The 18093-nt window shown below is 47.3% G+C and overlaps 2 protein-coding genes across 2 annotated transcripts in view; one reads left to right on the top strand and one right to left on the bottom strand.

Annotated features, from left to right (window-relative positions):
* The window catches only part of LOC143986913 (uncharacterized), a 417248-nt gene that overhangs the window by 163495 nt on the left and 235660 nt on the right, over positions 1-18093 (bottom strand). The gene's annotated exons all lie outside the window — the stretch shown is intronic.
* On the top strand, positions 2714-17254 carry LOC143989550 (uncharacterized). Its single transcript, XM_077489726.1, is given in 6 exon segments — positions 2714-3266; positions 3983-4117; positions 4206-4409; positions 7633-7812; positions 7901-8024; positions 15285-17254. Coding segments are annotated over 6 exon segments (2406 nt in total). The 5' UTR covers positions 2714-3170; the 3' UTR covers positions 16952-17254.

Raw genomic sequence — 18093 nt, 5'->3', positions numbered from 1 at the left:
AAAAGCGTGGGGGTCCCCCAAATTCAATTACCAGGCCCTTCAGGTCTGGTATGGATATTAAGGGGAACCCTGCCTCAAATTTAAGAAAAAATTTGACGTGGGGTTCCCCTAAATATCCATAACCAGACCCTTCAGGTCTGGTTATGGATATTAAGGGGAACCCCGCGTCAAATTTAAAAAAAAATTGACGTGGGGTTCCCCCTAAAAATCCATACCAGACCCTTTATCCGAGCACGCAACCTGGCAGGACGCAGGAAAAGAGGGGGGACGAGAGAGCGGCCCCCCTCCCTCCTGAACCGTACCAGGCCACATGCCCTCAACATTGGGAGGATGCTTTGGGGGTCTGTGACCCCTCAAAGCACCTTGTCCCCATGTTGATGAGGACAAGGGCCTCATCTCCACAACCCTGGCCGGTGGTTGTGGAGGTCTGCGGGCGGGGGGCTTATCAGAATCTGGAAGCCCCCTTTAACAAGGGGACCCCCAGATCCCGGCCCCCCCCCTGTTTGAAATGGTAAGGGGGTACAAAAGTACCCCTACCATTTCACAAAGAAAGTGTAAAAAATGGTTAAATAAAACAAACACACTTTTGAAAAATTCCTTTATTAAAAATAAAAAAATAAAAAAAAGATTCCAGCGGCGGTAATCCACTCTTGCTATCCAGCGACGGACGGTCATCTCTCCAGCGATGTCTCATCTTATCCAGCGCAGCGAATCCTCCATCCTTCTTCTGTCTCCTGAAGGAGACACTACAGGCATTCCGGCGGTTGACGTTTCTCATATACGGTGGGCGGGGCCACCTGTCACCTGACCCCGCCCCCTCTGACGCAAGGGGAAACCCGGGGTTCCCCGTGACATATGGGTGACCCCGCCCCCCTCTGATGTAACGGAAACCTGCCTGTGTTACATCAGAGGGGTGCGGGGTCACCCATACGTCACGGGGAACCCCGGGTTTCCCCTTGCGTCAGAGGGGGGCGGGGTCAGGTGACGGGTGGCCCCGCCCACCGTATATAAGAAACGTCAACCCGCCGGAATGCCTGTAGTGTCTCCTTCAGGAGACAGAAGAAGGACGGAGGTTTCGCTGCGCTGGATAACATGAGACATCGCTGGAGAGATGACCGTCCGTCGCTGGATAGCAAGAGTGGATTACCGCCGCTGGAATCTTTTTTTTATTTTTTTATTTTTAATAAAGGAATTTTTCAAAAGTGTGTTTGTTTTATTTAACCATTTTTTACACTTTCTTTGTGAAATGGTAGGGGTACTTTTGTACCCCCTTACCATTTCAAACAGGTTGGGGGCCGGGATCTGGGGGTCCCCTTGTTAAAGGGGGCTTCCAGATTCTGATAAGCCCCCCGCCCGCAGACCTCCACAACCACCGGCCAGGGTTGTGGAGATGAGGCCCTTGTCCTCATCAACATGGGGACAAGGTGCTTTGAGGGGTCACAGACCCCCAAAGCATCCTCCCAATGTTGAGGGCATGTGGCCTGGTACGGTTCAGGAGGGAGGGAGGGCCGCTCTCTCATCCCCCCCTCTTTTCCTGCAGCCTGCCAGGTTGCGTGCTCGGATAAAGGGTCTGGTATGGATTTTTAGGGGGAACCCCAAGTCAATTTTTTTTTAAATTTGACGCGGGGTTCCCCTTAATATCCATACCAGACCTGAAGGGCCTGGTAATTGAATTTGGGGGACCCCCACGCTTTTTTATTTATTTATTTATTTATTTATTTTTTTATCAATGACTTTCAATGAATGTTCTCTGTATTACGGGAGCCGACAATTCATAATAGCTGCGAGTGATTTTAAAGGACTTTTTTTCCTGCATAAATGACACTTTGTGCAGGGACAGTTCTAAGCACCAGAAACATGAGCCCCTTCACAGGCATACTATAGACAACCCCCCCTACGAAATTTAAAGGAATATTACACTTTTATTGTTTCACTTTAATCATTATTAAAATCACTGCTCCCGAAAAAACGGCCGTTTTTAAAACTTTTTTTTGCATTGATACATGTCCCCTGGGGCAGGACCCGGGTCCCCAAACACTTTTTAGGACAGTAACTTGCAGAATCTTTTCTCTCTGTCAAATCTTTTTTCTCTGTCGAATATTTTCTCTATATAATCTTGGACTAATAGAGGTAAGGTTAGGCACATTCGACCACAGGTTCTATAGACACTGATTGTTGTCAGAGTCATGTCGAATCTCCTATTCTATATCCAACTGTTGTAATAATGAAAACGAAAATAAAGCATTTATTTATGTCGGATCTTTCGTTTTTCGGATTTTGTGCTTTCGTTATCGTTTGTCAAAACGAAAACGAAAATAGCTGAAATTCGGACGAAAATGCATTCGGACGAAAACGAATGCACATGTCTACAGAACATCAGACCAGGTTATATATGTATACAGAACACCAGACCAGGTTATATATGTATATAGAACACTAGACCAGGTTATATATGTATATAGAACACCAGACCAGGTTATATATGTATATAGAACACTAGACCAGGTTATATATGTATATAGAACACCAGACCAGGTTATATATGTATATAGAACACTAGACCAGGTTATATATGTATATAGAACACCAGACCAGGTTATATATGTATATAGAACACTAGACCAGGTTATATATGTATATAGAACACCAGACCAGGTTATATATGTATATAGAACACTAGACCAGGTTATATATGTATATAGAACACTAGACCAGGTTATATATGTATACAGAGCATCAGACCAGGTTATATATGTATACAGAACACCAGACCAGGTTATATATGTATACAGAACACCAGACTAGGTTATATATGTATACAGAACACCAGACCAGGTTATCTATTCCTTCACATCATTGGTTCTTACCAATCAGCTGATCAGAGGCTCAACAGTACATTTTCCTCTATCTGTCTACAGAGAAGCCCGCATATGACCTCATCAATGAGGATGGAGGAGGACCGGAGTCACATGACTGAGAAGATACTAAACCTCACCCTGGAGATCTAGACTAAATGTGTTCCCATGGGGGGGTGTAGTTCTTAAATGTCCATCAAACCTCCTATTACCCCCTCACATCCACATCCTATTATTGTGTGACCAACACCATCCAATAATTCTTACTTTCATTTCCCAAAGTTATCCGTCTACAAGGAGACCTGTATAGATCAAATGATCGCACCAATGAGGATGGAGGAGGACCGGAGTCACATGACTGAGAGGATACTAAACCTCACCCTGGAGATCATCTACCTGCTGACCGGAGAGGTGAGGAGGATTCTGGGAGGTCACATGACATCACTCTTATCTCTATTAATAAAACACAGACCAGACCGGAGAGGTGAGGAGGATTCTGGGAGGTCACATGACATCACTCTTATCTCTATTAATAAAACACAGACCTGACCGGAGAGGTGAGGAGGATTCTGGGAGGTCACATGACATCACTCTTATCTCTATTAATAAAACACAGACCTGACCGGAGAGGTGAGGAGGATTCTGGGAGGTCACATGACATCACTCTTATCTCTATTAATAAAACACAGACCTGACCGGAGAGGTGAGGAGGATTCTGGGAGGTCACATGACATCACTCTTATCTCTATTAATAGAACACAGACCTGACCGGAGAGGTGAGGAGGATTCTGGGAGGTCACATGACATCACTCTTATCTCTATTAATAGAACACAGACCTGACCGGAGAGGTGAGGAGGATTCTGGGAGGTCACATGACATCACTCTTATCTCTATTAATAGAACACAGACCTGACCGGAGAGGTGAGGAGGATTCTGGGAGGTCACATGACATCACTCTTATCTCTATTAATAAAACACAGACCTGACCGGAGAGGTGAGGAGGATTCTGGGAGGTCACATGACATCACTCTTATCTCTATTAATAAAACACAGACCAGACCTGACCGGAGAGGTGAGGAGGATTCTGGGATTCTAACATGATATTCTTATTGGTTCCTCAATACAGAGATTTCCTCTTGTGAAGTCCGGTGATCATATGACCATCACAGTGCCTCCATGTGACTCCCTAAAACTTGAGAGACACAACATGGAGAAGATTCTAGAAGTCACCAAGAAGATGATGGAGCTGCTGACAGGAGAGGTGAGGAGGATTCTGGGAATTGTGGGACATTATCCAGTAACAGACAAGGGATGTGTCTGGATGGTGACTGTATCATTGTGTGTGTCAGGTTCCTATAAGGTGTCAGGATGTCACTGTCTATTTTTCCATGGAGGAGTGGGAGTATTTAGAAGGACACAAGGATCTCTACAAGGACGTCATGATGGACAATCAGAAGAATTTGAGTTTTGTGAAGAATGTAAGGAAGGAATTTCCCCGGAATGAGATGATATTGAACCTCACCCTGGAGATCCTCGGCCTGCTGACTGGAGAGGTGAGTGTAATGAAGGGGTTAAATCTGACTCCGCTGTACACTGGGATGTATTCAGAGTCACTTTAAGTCCTCTGATGTTCTGATAATCAATAACGACATCCACACAAGTACTATGAATACATGAAGTGTAGGTACTCTATGATATTTGGTTATAGTACAAGATGGCGGCATTGGGTATAAAAGAGAACAATTCCAGGTTTAGTCCAATCAGTGAGACCCATGATTACCAGCATGCCACGCCCACTGACCACTAAGTCCATGGGTAACATTTCCTGGTGGGTCAGTGGTCCTTACTAGTAAAACATTAGTGACTCTATGATATGACTTCTAGAAGGATCTATAAATCTGACCACATTGTAATCATATCATTAGATGGAGATGTCTGTCCTTTGCTGAATCAGGAACATTGTGGCCAATCCCTGGAGAATAAATATAGAGCTGACCATAGAGATGAGGGATTATGGGATAGCAGAGCCGTCTTAAAGAGGATCTCCAAGCTCCTTCAGAAAAAAATAAGTCAGCACCCGAGCCAATTTTTCAATCAGCCCCTGGGTGCTGCCACCACCAGAAAAGGACGCAAATTTCATTTGGGTACAACATTGCATGACCGCGCAATTACCAGTTAAAGCAGTGCAGTGCGAAATTGTAAAAAGACCTCTGGTCCTTAGGCTGACAATTGGTCCGGGGCTTAAGTGGTTAAAGAGGATCTCCAAGCTCCTTCAGAAAAAAATAAGTCAGCAGGTACAAATACTGTACAAATACTGTAGCTGCTGACATTTAATATCAGGACACTTACCTCTCCACGAACCCAGCGGTGTCTTCACCCCAGCCAATTTTTCAATCAGCTCTTGGGTGCTGCCACCACCATCTGGACAAAGGGAAACGGTGAGTGAAGCCTGGCACCTTCATGGCCGCTTCCCTATTGCACATGCACAAAGCTCTCTGCACTTTGTGAATGGCTCAGCAGCGGGGGAGGGAGGAGGGGGGCCGAACTTCCGGCTGAGTTAGCCATGGTAAAGTTACTCGAAGGTGGGAGTGGGTACCTGTCAAAACCATGTACACGCTCACCCAACAGGTGCCAAATGTGGCAGCGGGGGAGGAAGCAAACAAGCAGTACTTCCCCTTTTGAGTGGAGCTCCGCTTTAATGCATGGGCACTGCCCAGGGGCACCTTGATAATCTTGCATTACATCATACCAATATTCTGAGACAATCAGTCAGGCTTTTTAGTAAGCTGTCCCGGGATAGCCGTGTCCCTGGCAGTGTCCCGGAATCTGGTGTGCGGCTACAGCAGCAACCGGTCACTGGGCTAAATCTACAATCAGAATGACACCCCCCCCACTACTTTCCAAGAGTTAAGGAAGAACCCCGAGGTGGAGCATCTTACTACTGATGCTGTTTGTGTGGGTGGGATGTGTACAGCTCTGATCCCCACCGGCCCTCCTCTCCTATTCATCCCATGTGATCAGAGCAGTACACATCTCGCCCTCACAAGCAGCAGCAATAGTAAGATGCTACGCCTCGGGGTCCTTCCTTAAAGTGGAGGGCCACCCTGAAAACAAAAATTTTTTAAAAATTACAAAAAAATCTAAAAAAAAAAAATGAAAAAAAATTTTTTTTTTACTTACCAGAAATGCCTGTTGCTAGGCACTTAATTCTAATCTTCCTCTTCCTCCTCCGCGGAGATCTTCTGTCTTCTCTCTTCGTCGCGGTGTCTTCTGGGTAATGGGTCGCGCTGTGTTCCAGAACACAGCGCGTCCCATTCAGAAAGCCCTGCGGGACTCGCGCATGCGCAGTAGCTGCGGGACTCGTGCATGCGCAGTAGGAAACGGGCAGTGAAGCCATAAGGCTCCACTGTCTGTTTCCCTTAGAGGGAATGCCGGCGCCGGGACCCGAGAGTCGAGGGACGGGTCGGCCTCGGGCGGCCGACATCGCGGGCGCCCTGGACAGGTGAGTGTGTTTATTAAGTCAGCAGCTGCAGTGTTTGCAGCTGCTGACTTTTTTTTTTTTTAAACGGCACTCCTCTTTAACTCTTGGAAAGTGCCAAAACTGTGGGAGGAATGCACGGGGGTGTTATTCCAATTGTAGATTTAGCCCAGTGACAGACTGCCAGAACAGGTGAGATCTGTGACAGCAGCTTCCCTGTGCTGCTCTGCTTGAGGAGACCATCTCTGTATTATACATTACTGCACCCTATACTACGCCTTCCCACTACCACTTGTACTGTGCACTCCTGCCTCCCCGTATTGTGCTCTCTTGCCCCCTGTACTGTGCTCTCCTGGTCACCTGACCCCCACCTCACCTTTATTGTGCACTCCTGCCCCCCAGAACTGTGCTTTCCTGCCCCTGTACTGTGCCCTCCTCCCCCTATGTTGTGCCCTCCTAACCCTCTTGTATTATGATATCCTGCCCCTGTACTCTGCACTCCTGCCCCTATGTTGTGCCCTCCTGTATTATGATCTCCTGCCCTCAGTACTGTGCCCTCCTGCCCCTATGCTGTGCCCTCCTGACCCACCTGTATTATGATCTCCTGTCCTCGGTACTGTGCCTACTGTGCCCTCCTGCCCCTATGTTGTGCCCTCCTGACCCTCCTGTATTATGATCTCCTGACCTCTATACTGTGCCCTCCTGCCCTGTCTGTATTATGCTCTCCTCCCCCTCTTTGCTATGCACTCCTGCCCACTATACTTTGCCCTCCTGACCCTCCTGTATTATGATCCCCTACCCCCTGCACTGCGCCCTCATGTACACCATGTACTGTGTCCTCCTGCATCCCCCTGTACTGTGCCCTCCTATCCCCCCTGTACTGTGTCCTCCTATCCCCCCTGTACTGTGTCCTCTTGACCTACATGTACTGTACTCTCTTGTGCCACCTTTACTGTGCCATCTTGCCCCACCTGTACTTTGCCCTCCTATGCTTCCTGTACTGTGCCCTCCTGCACCCCTGAAATATAACTTCCTGCCCTCCTGTACTGTGCACTTTTGCTCCCCTTTGTCCTGTATTGATTTGTCTTTGATTTATGGCATGTATTGTCATTGTTTAAAATCTATGATATTGAAAGTACTAATAAATATCTGTTCAATTCTATCAATTATTTATTCTTTAATTTTAGTAAATTTGGCAGGCTGGTAGGGGCCCCAGTACATTACTTTACCCAGAGGAGGCCCATGATGATATTAAGATATCCCTGTGGGAAAGTGATATTTATCTTTGTATAACACAGAACTGTACAGTAATAATGAAGAAATCTACAAGAAGGAGATCTCATTATATGACCACAAGATCCTCGAGAATCCAGAATCCCATCACCATCCCCCCACCTCCATCCCCGATCCCTACAAGACACAACATGGAGAAGATTCTAGAAGTCACCAAGAAGATGATGGAGCTGCTGACAGGAGAGGTGAGGAGGATTGTGGGAATTCTGGGACATTATCCAGTAACAGACAAGGGATGTGTCTGGATGGTGACTGTATCATTGTGTGTGTCAGGTTCCTATAAGGTGTCAGGATGTCACTGTCTATTTCTCCATGGAGGAGTGGGAGTATTTAGAAGGACACAAGGATCTCTACAAGGACGTCATGATGGACAATCAGCCGCCACTCACATCACCGGGTAAGAGGAGACTTTATTGTAAAGGAGAGAGCAGTACGGAGGCTCCACCTAGATCCCCCATCATCTGATAAACACATAGAAACTAGGGATGAGCTTCATGTTCGAGTCGAACGTATGTTCGACTCGAACATCGGCTGTTCGCACGTTTGGCGAATACCGAATGTTATGGGCCATTCGTGCCAAATTCTTGTGGTGCTCACGGCCCACAATGCACTGCACCATCGCAGTGCATTGCTGGCTCATGATTGGCCAAGCATGCACTGTGACCCCGCATGCTTGGCCAATCACAGTGCCGGCAGCGAGGAGAGCCATGATTGGCCACAGGCAAGATGGCTGTGGCCAATCATAGCTCAGGCTGTGTAGTGCACGCCCCACACTATATAAATCCGCCAACACGGCGGCCTTGTGTAGTGTGTTGGCATCTGTAGGAGATAGTGGGTGTTCTCTGTGTACCTTCAACACAGTATACACCGTTCGTTATCGGACGATTTTGCGTTCTTGCTCTTCTGTAATTGAGCTTTTAGCAATCTGCAAGAGTTTGTGGGTGTTGTCTGCGTGCCCTGACCGCAGTATACACCATTATATCCACCTATATAGCTAGCTATATTGCTCTTCTGTAATAGAGTTTGCAGTCAGTTGTAGGAGATTGTGCGTGTTGTCTGTGTGCCCTGACTGCAGTACACACCATTATCCACCTATATAGCTCTTCTCTAATTGAGCCATCTGCCATCTGCAGGAGTTAGCTGGTGTTGTGTGCCTCCAGCACAGCACAATATACACCAGTATCTACCCTTTAATTCCTGTTCTATAATAAAGGCATCTGCAGGAGTTAGAGGGTGTTGTGTGCCTCCAGCACAATATACACTACCCAATTGCTGGTTTTCCCATCTCCCTTCAGGCCATTACCATGTCTGGAAGGCCAACAAGGAGAGGCAGACAGGCACGAGCCGATAAAAGAGGGCAAGCAGGCTCTGTGTCTAGAGACAACAGTGCTGGTCGTGGATGCGGTGCATCGTCATCATCAGCACGTGGCCATGGGACACGCTTGTCCTTCTTTTCAGCAGCTGGACGTGTTGAGCCTCATCATGCCGAAGACTTGGTAGAGTGGATGACCAAGCCCTCTTCATCCTCCTCATCCTCTCTCACCCAGGCTCAGGGTACTAGCAAAGCAGCTGCCAACGCATCGTCTTCCCTCGTCTCAATGTCATCATCAGTGACTCCTTCCCTAGACCCACCACGTCCTCCTGAGGAGTCCCCTGAACTCTTTGAGCACAGTGTTGGGTACATGCTCCAGGAGGATGCCCAGTGTTTTGTAGGCTCTGATGATGATACTCAGCTAGAGGAAGGCAGTAGCGTGAGCGCAGAGAGAGGGGATGCTGAAGAAGGACAGCAATCTAGTAGTCATGTTCCATAAGCTGCAGCATACTGCCAGGTTTGCTCCAGTGATGAAGAGGTAGGGGATGATGAGGACACTGACTCCACGTGGGTGCCTAGTAGGAGAGAGGAGGAGGAGGAGGCACATGTCCAACGAGGCAGGATGCCCTCCGGGGGCCAGCTTAGGGGCAGCACACTGACTGAATCACACCGCAGAGCTCCGCCTGTGCAGGGTGCTGCCTCTGCGCGTTATTCTAAAAGTTCTTTGGTGTGGGCCTTTTTTGAGACAAGTGCATCAGATCGCACCGCTCCTATTTGCAACATATGTCTCAAGCGTATCTCGCGTGGCCAAAACATCAACCGCTTGGGCACCACATGCTTGACCAGACATATGTTGACCTGCCATGCAGCTCGTTGGCAAGCGTACCTCAAAGACCCACACCAAAGAACAAAGCGGACCTCTCCTTGCTCCTCATCAGCTGGGATCTCCAACCCCACTAGACCTTCAGTCCTCTCTGAAACCTGCTCTGAGAGGAATGAAGGTGTAGAATTAGGTGTGTCACAGCCATGTGCTTCCGGGCACTCTGCTAGCAGTACACCCACATCCGATTATAGCAGGCAAATTTCCCTGCCCCAGCTGCTGGACCGTCGAAAAAAGTTCACTCCTAGCCATCCACATGCCCAGCGGTTGAATGCTAGCTTGGCTAAATTGCTAGCGCTTCAACTGCTGCCTTTTCAGTTGGTAGACTCGGCCCCCTTCCGTGAGTTTGTACAATGTGCGGTTCCTCAGTGGCAGGTCCCCAAACACCACTTTTTCTCATGGAAGGCGATTCCGGCTCTCTACCGGCATGTGGAAGGCAATGTCCTTGCCTCGCTGGACAGGGCGGTCAGCGGTAAGGTGCATATTACCGCTGACTCATGGTCCAGCAGGCATGGACAGGGATTTTACCTGTCTTTCACGGCCCATTAAGTCACTCTTCTGGCAGCTGGGAAGGATGCAGGACAAGGTGGAGTAGTGTTGGAGGTTGTTCTGCCACCACGCCTCCAAAATGCTACTACTGGTTGTGACACACCTCTCTCCTCCACCCCCTCCTCTTCTTCTTCCTCCATGGCCTCTTCCAGTGCTCTGTCCTCAGAACCAGCGGTGCTCCGTAGGCGTTCAAGGGGCTACGCAAGTACGCAGGCAAAACTATGCCATGCCGTGCTTGCGCTGGTTTGTTTGGGGGACAGGAGCCACACTGGGGCAGAAATGTTGTCAGCTCTGCAGGGGCAGGCCGAGAGGTGTTTGATGCCACGCCAGCTTAAGCCAGGAATGGTGGTTTGTGACAATGGCACCAACCTCCTCTCCGCCCTCCGACAGGGACAACTGACCCATGTGCCCTGTGTGGCTCACGTCCTTAACCTGGTAGTGCAGCGGTTCTTGGGCAGGTACCCGGGCTTACAGGATGTCCTGAAGCAGGCCAGGAAAGTCTGTGTCCATTTCTGCTGATCATTTAATAACTGTGCTCGGCTGGCTGAGCTCCAAAAGGAGTTGAACCTGCCCAAGAACCTCCTAATATGTGACATGCCCACCAGGTGGAACTCAACGTTGGCCATGCTGCAGCGGCTGCACATGCAGCAGAGGGCCATCATTGAGTACCTGTGTGACTACGGCATCAGGACAGGGTCAGGAGAGATCAGTTTTTTCTCACAATGCCAGTGGGGCATGATCAGGGATGCATGCACTGTCCTGTCACTGTTTGAGGAGGCCACAAGGATGGTGAGCAGTGACAGTGCATGCATCAGGGACACTGTACCTCTTGTCCACCTGTTGGAGCATACGCTGCATGGAATAATGGACAGGGCACTTGAGACAGAACAGAGGCAGGAAGAGGAGGACTTCCTTGCCTCTCAAGGCCCCCTTTATCCAGACAGTGTTCCTGCTGTGCCACCCATCACACAGGAAGAGGATGAGGAGGAGGAAGAGGATGATTGTGTCAGCATGGAGGTGGAGGCTGTCACTCAGCATCAGCAGCAGCAGTCTTGTAGGGATGATTTATAGTCCCAAGAAACACGTGGACTTGTACATGGCTGGAAGGAGGTAGCTGCGGATCATGTTGTCCTTAGTGACCCAGAGGACTCCAGACCGAATGCCTCAGCTAACCTACGCTGCATGGCCTCCCTGATCCTGCAAAGCCTGCGGAAGGATCCTCGTATTCTTCGGATCAAGGAGAGGGACCATTGCTGGCTGGCCACTCTCCTTCATCCACAGTACAAGGGTAAGGTTGCCGACCTTATCTTGCCATCGCAGAGGGAGCAGAGGATGAGACATCTCCAGGAGGCCTTGCAGAAAGGTCTGTGCAACGCGTTCCCAGAGACTGGGAGGTTACAAACTTCTGGTCCTGGACAACGTGTTGCTGAGGCATCGGTCAGAAGGAGCGGTGGAGAAGGTGGCCGTCTGACCGATGCTTTCAGGCAATTTTTTAGTCCGCAGCCCCAAGGTATGATCGGTTCCAGCAACCATCGCCAGCGTCTGATTTACATGGTGCAGGAATACCTAGGGGCAAGGTCAGACTTGGACACCTTTCCCACCGAATATCCTCTGGCTTACTGGGTCTTGAGGATGGATCACTGGCCAGAGCTTTCACAGTATGCAATTGAGCTACTGGCCTGTCCTGCATCCAGCGTTCTTTCGGAACGCACCTTCAGTGCTGCTGGTGGCTTTGTTACCGATCACAGGGTGCGCCTGTCCACCGAATCAGTTGATCGACTGACCTTCATCAAGATGAATCAGTCTTGGATCACCCACAGCTACCAAGCACCTGAAGCTGATGTAACCGAATAATTTTTTTTGAAATATGACATCCCTTCAAGACTGCCTATGCTGATGCTGAGTGACTGTCCTGTTATGTTGATTGTCTATCCTCTTCCTCCTCCGCTGATATGTTGGAAGAACATTTTTGGTTCTGGGTGATGCCATCAGCCCAATTTTTCTGCCCCTGTTTAACAGGGGTGTTTAATTACAATTTTTGATGCAATGCTTTGCAGCAGGGCTAATTCCTGCACTAAAACTAGAGTATATGGGAGAGGTTGCAGTGTCGTGGCACCAGTGCCTAAGGCCCAATTTTTCTGCCCCTGTTTAACAGGGGCGTTTAATTACAATTTTTGATGCAATGCTTTGCAGCAGGGCTAATTCCTGCACTAAAACTAGAGTATATGGGAGAGGTTGCAGTGTCGTGGCACCAGCCCCAGTGCCTAAGGCCCAATTTTTCTGCCCCTGTTTAACAGGGGCGTTTAATTACAATTTTTGATGCAATGCTTTGCAGCAGGGCTAATTTCTGCACTAAAACTAGAGTATATGGGAAAGGTTGCAGTGTGGTGGCACCAGCACCAGTGCCTAAGGCCCAATTTTTCTGCCCCTGTTTAACAGGGGCGTTTAATTACAAATTTTTATTGAAATGCTTTGCAGCAGGGCTAATTCCTGCAATAAAACTAGAGTATATGGCAGAGGTTGCAGTGTCATGGCACCAGCACCAGTGCCTAAGGCCCAATTTTTCTGCCCCTGTTTAACAGGGGTGTTTAATTACAATTTTTGATGCAATGCTTTGCAGCAGGGCCAATTCCTGCACTAAAACTAGAGTATATGGGAGAGGTTGCAGTGTCGTGGCACCAGCACCAGTGCCAGCAGCCCAATTTTTCTGCCCCTGTTTAACAGGGACATGTAATTACAATTCTTGATATAATATTTCACAGGAGGGCCCGTTCCTTTGCCCACCCAGAGTAACTGTGAGGACTTATAGTGTTGTGGCACCAGCACCACAACCACCAAAGGTCAATTTTTCTACCACTGTTCAACAATGGCATGTAATTACAATTCTTCATATAATCGTTTACAGCAGGGCGCTCCAGCGCCCACCAAGAGTCACTTTGAGGGCTTACAATGTTGTGGCAAAACCAACACCTTGTTCCGCCATTTCTGCAGAGCATATAGGGCAGGCCCCTACTTTCAAACATCCAATTTACAAACATCTCCTACTTGCAAACGGAAGGAGACAACAGCAAGTGAGATGAAAAAAGATGGAGGACAAAACAAATTATACAGAGGTGATAACCCTTCCCTATGTTTTCCAAAAAGCTTAAAAATCGTTTTTTTGACTGGAGCTACACTTTAAAAATGTACCAGTTGAAAATTACAAACAGATTCAACTTAACACAACAAACCTACACAGTCCCTGTCTTGTTTGCACCGCCTGTATACTGCTGTTCTGAGTATATAGGGCCTGGGGGCCACACGCATTTCCTTTTTTTAATATGGGTACGGGGTTCTCCTTAATATCCGTACAAGACCCAAAGGGGCTGGTAATGGGCAGGGAGGGCTACCCATGCCATTTTTCTCAATGATTTTCAACCATATTGCAGGAACCAGATATAACATTAAAAATGCAAGCAGTTTTAAATGGTGTTATTTCCGTTTCATGTCATTTTGTGCAGGGACTGTTCTAAACACGGGAAACACGTGGCACTTCACAGGCATACTACAGACACCCCCCAGGCACCATATTTAAAGGAATATTTCACTTTTCTTTTCACTATAATCGTCATTAAAATCAGTGCTCCCGCCAAAACGGCCATTTTTAAAACTTTTTTTTGCAGTGACCCATGTCCCCTGGGGCAGGACCCGGGTTCCCAAACCCTTTTTAGGACAATATCTTGCATATTAGCCGTTAAAATTAGCACTTTTAATTTCGAACGTTCGAGTCCCATAGACTTCAATGGGGTTCTAAAGTTTGTACGAATTTGGGGTCCGTTCGAAAGTTCTGGTGTGAACCGAACCGGGGGGTGTTCGGCTCATCCCTAGTCGCTCGCTACCGCCATGTCTCTGTCTCTGCTCTGTTTCTTTTGTTCTTCCTTTCTCTCTTTCTCTTCTTCCCTGTATCTCTGCTCTTCTCCCTTTCTATGCCTCTCCCCTCCCCCATCTCCCCCTTCCCTCCCTACCTGCCTCTCCCTCCCCTCCTTGTACTACCCATTGTGCCCTCCCTGTGGCCCCTCCCCTTTAGGAAAAGATGGGAAATTGGGAGGGTATACCCAGTAAACTTAACCTTCAAATAAACGGTTGTTCATTTTATCTCAGGCGATCGGGTGCCAAGCATGTGGGGCCATATAATTCAGGCGCTTACTACTGATGGTTCAACTGTACCCGGCAATGTTTGCACCTTTTATGTTAGAATTGTTATGAGCGTGTTGACACCAGAAATTATGTTTGTACTGCGGGGATCCCTCCCCATGTTTGGAGATTAATAAAAATGTATATTTAAAAAAAAAAGAAAATTGGATGAATGTTTTTTGAAAGAAAAATGTGTTTGTGTTCGGCCAGCATAAGTGACATCAGGTGCAGGGAGCTTGTACCCACCTACCTGTCTATGACAAGGGAGTCTGTCATCCATCATATTATATTACACTCCTGTCTGATCATCTGCAAAACAGCGTTTTACCTCTTTTTTTATATTTTATTAATGTTGATCTCTGATTCTGATATGTAGCAGATTCTCCCTCTAATAATACATCTATCTGTCTGTTATTCTCAGAGTGGATTAAATATCCAACTATATATCTGGATATTTATATTTACCGCTGTATATAGATATTCAAGAATATTAACTCAATTATACACCAACCTTTTTTTGAGGTTTTTATCCAATTAGTTGATTAATCAAAATAATAATCGGCCAACCAATCAATTCTGAAAATAATCATTAGTTGCCGCCCTACAGAGGACCCATTTACTAGTTACCTTGAGGGGGGAATTGTAAGATCCTCAGAGACAAAGCTACCTGATGTGGGCGGAGTCCTGGTTTAGGGGAACCAATCAGCTGATGTCTAGTAATAATCTTTGTATTTCTATTTTAGTAGATGGACGGGAGATGAGGAAAACCTCAGAGGATTGTCTCACTTTGTCTCCAGACTGTAAAGTAGAAGATGAGGACATCACACAGTATAGTCCAGGAGAAAACCCGACTACCTCAAATGTCCATCCGGCACCACACAGTGTAGATGGACCATCGTATTCCTCTTATCCTGAGGAACCTCAGACTGTGCGGGACGGGGCCGTCCTTCCAACAGAGAAGAGCTTTTCCTGTACGGAGTGTGGGAAGTGTTTCCGTTTTAAATCCAGTCTTAATGTGCATAAAAGATCCCACACAGGGGAGAAGCCGTATTCCTGTCCTGAGTGCGGGAAATGTTTTTCAGTGAAGTCCAATCTTTACACACATCAGAGATCTCATACAGGGGAGAAGCCGTATTCCTGTCCTGAGTGTGGGAAATGTTTTTCAGTGAAGTTCAGTCTTGACACACATCAGAGATCTCACACAGGAGAGAAACCATATTCCTGTCCTGAGTGCAGGAAATGTTTTTCACAGAAGTCCAATCTTTACATACATCAGAGATCTCACGCAGGGGAAAAGCCCTATTCCTGTCCTGAGTGCGGGAAATGTTTTATAATGAAGTCCCATGTTCACGCACATCAGAGATCTCACACGGGGGAGAAACCATATTCCTGTCCTGTGTGCGGGAAATGTTATTCAATGAAGTCCCATCTTAACACACATAAGAGATCTCACACGGGGGAGAAGCAGTATTCCTGTGCTGAGTGCGGGAAATGTTTTTCAGACAATTCCAGTTTTAACACACATCAGAGATCTCACACGGGGGAGAATCCGTATGCCTGTGCTGAGTGTGGGAAATGTTTCCCTTTTAAATCCAATCTAGATGTGCATAAAAGATATCACACAGGAGAGAAGCCGTATTCCTGTACTGAGTGTGGAAAATGCTTTTCAATGAAGTCCGGTCTTCACACACATCAGAGATCTCACACAGGGGAGAAGCCATATTCCTGTCCTGAGTGCGGGAAGTGTTTTTCAGTGAAGTCCCATCTTCACAGACATCAGAGATCTCACACGGGGGAGAAGCCATATTCGTGTCCTGAGTGCGGGAAATGTTATTCAATGAAGTCCTATCTTAACATACATCAGAGATCTCACACGGGGGAGAAGCCGTATTCCTGTCCTGAGTGCGGGAAATGTTTTTCAGACAAGTCCAGTTTTAACACGCATCAGATATCTCACACGAGGGAGAAGCCATATTCCTGTGCTGAGTGTGGGAAATGTTTCCCTTTTAAATCCAATCTAGATGTGCATAAAATATCTCACACAGGAGAGAAGCTGTATTCCTGTTCTGAGTGCGGGAAATGCTTTTCAAAGAATTCCTATCTTCACATACATCAGAGATCTCACACGGGGGAGAAGCCGTATTCCTGTCCTGAGTGCGGAAAATGTTTTTCACAGAAGTCTCATTTTAACACACATCAGAGATCTCACACAGGGGAGAAGCCGTATTCCTGTCCTGAGTGCAGGAAATGTTTTTCACAGAAGTTCAATCTTTACAAACATCAGAGATCTCACACAGGGGAGAAGCCATATTCCTGTCCTGAGTGAGGGAAATGTTTTTCAGTGAAGTCTGATCTTTCCACACATGAGAGATCTCATACGGGGGAGAAGCCGTATTCCTGTCCTGAGTGAGGGAATTGTTCCTCACTGAAGTCCTGTCTTCCTGTACATCAGGGATCCCACACAATCCTTGAGGTGTATTAGTGCCTTGAGTGCGGGAAATGTCTTCTATATGAATGTTGCTGGACATCATAGCTCTCATGTGGGGAAGAAGCACACCCTGATATACACCTCAGATATACTCCATGGCTGATCTCCATCATGGAAGAAACAGTTGATAAGGAGATTAGAGATCACCAAAGACATGGATGAAGTGTTGTACCGTGTCGGCCATTGATAGCAGGAGAAAAATAAAAATGGAGTCATTTCCTCTCATTGGCTGAGTACATTTTGTGGTGGAAGATTTCACAAACACTTAGAGGTCTGTTTAAAAAAAAAAAACAGTTGCATAAATTGGACAGACATTTGCCCAGCTATGATGAATATTGTCTGTATTTTATTTCATGTAGTGATTCTCTATGATCATCTAGTGGCATTGGCGTGACACTGCAGTAGTAATACCACATTATGGACACTAGATGGAGCTACACTCTGGGCCTCCATAGCACTACATAGTGAAAGTGGTGCTCAGGGAGGTCTAGGCCACTTCAACTGGTAAGTGTCAGGATTCTTTCTCCATCCCCCCACCTCTGAATGTAGGGGCTGCATGAGTTATTGTGCAGTATGGCCAGAGGATGTCAGGAGTGCTGCGGTTCCTGTGTCCATGTTGGGCAGCACAGTCATGCATCCAGAGCATTCATGGAGAGTGTCCAAGTGTTGTAAGCTTTTGTCAGTTTTCTTCCCCACAGACAAAACACCCCAGATGTGCATGGTTACAGCCTGGAAGACACCTACTGGTAGACAATGACTGGTCACAAAAGGTACCTGGGGCAACAGGTACACACTCCTTCCTGATGGGGGCAGTGGTGGGCACTGACAGGCTAGGTGGGTGATCACCTGGGGTAACCAGTGCACAGTGCTCTCTCAGCTGACCAGGATCACTGTATCAGAATCAGTCCTACTATATGGGTCAGCAGGCCTTATGTCTACTAGACAGCTGAGAATTGAGGTCAATGTCTTCTTTCTTCATCGTACATCATGGGACACAGAGCAGCCATAGTAATTACTATGTGGGTTATACGCCACCTATAGGTGAATGGACACTGGCAACCAAT

The sequence above is a fragment of the Lithobates pipiens genome, unplaced genomic scaffold (genome assembly GCF_037356315.1).
Source record: "Lithobates pipiens isolate NorthernLeopardFrog02 unplaced genomic scaffold, aLitPip1_a1.2 Scaffold_18, whole genome shotgun sequence".
NCBI lineage: Eukaryota > Metazoa > Chordata > Amphibia > Anura > Ranidae > Lithobates > Lithobates pipiens.
This window is presented reverse-complemented; position numbering and strand designations above follow the sequence as displayed.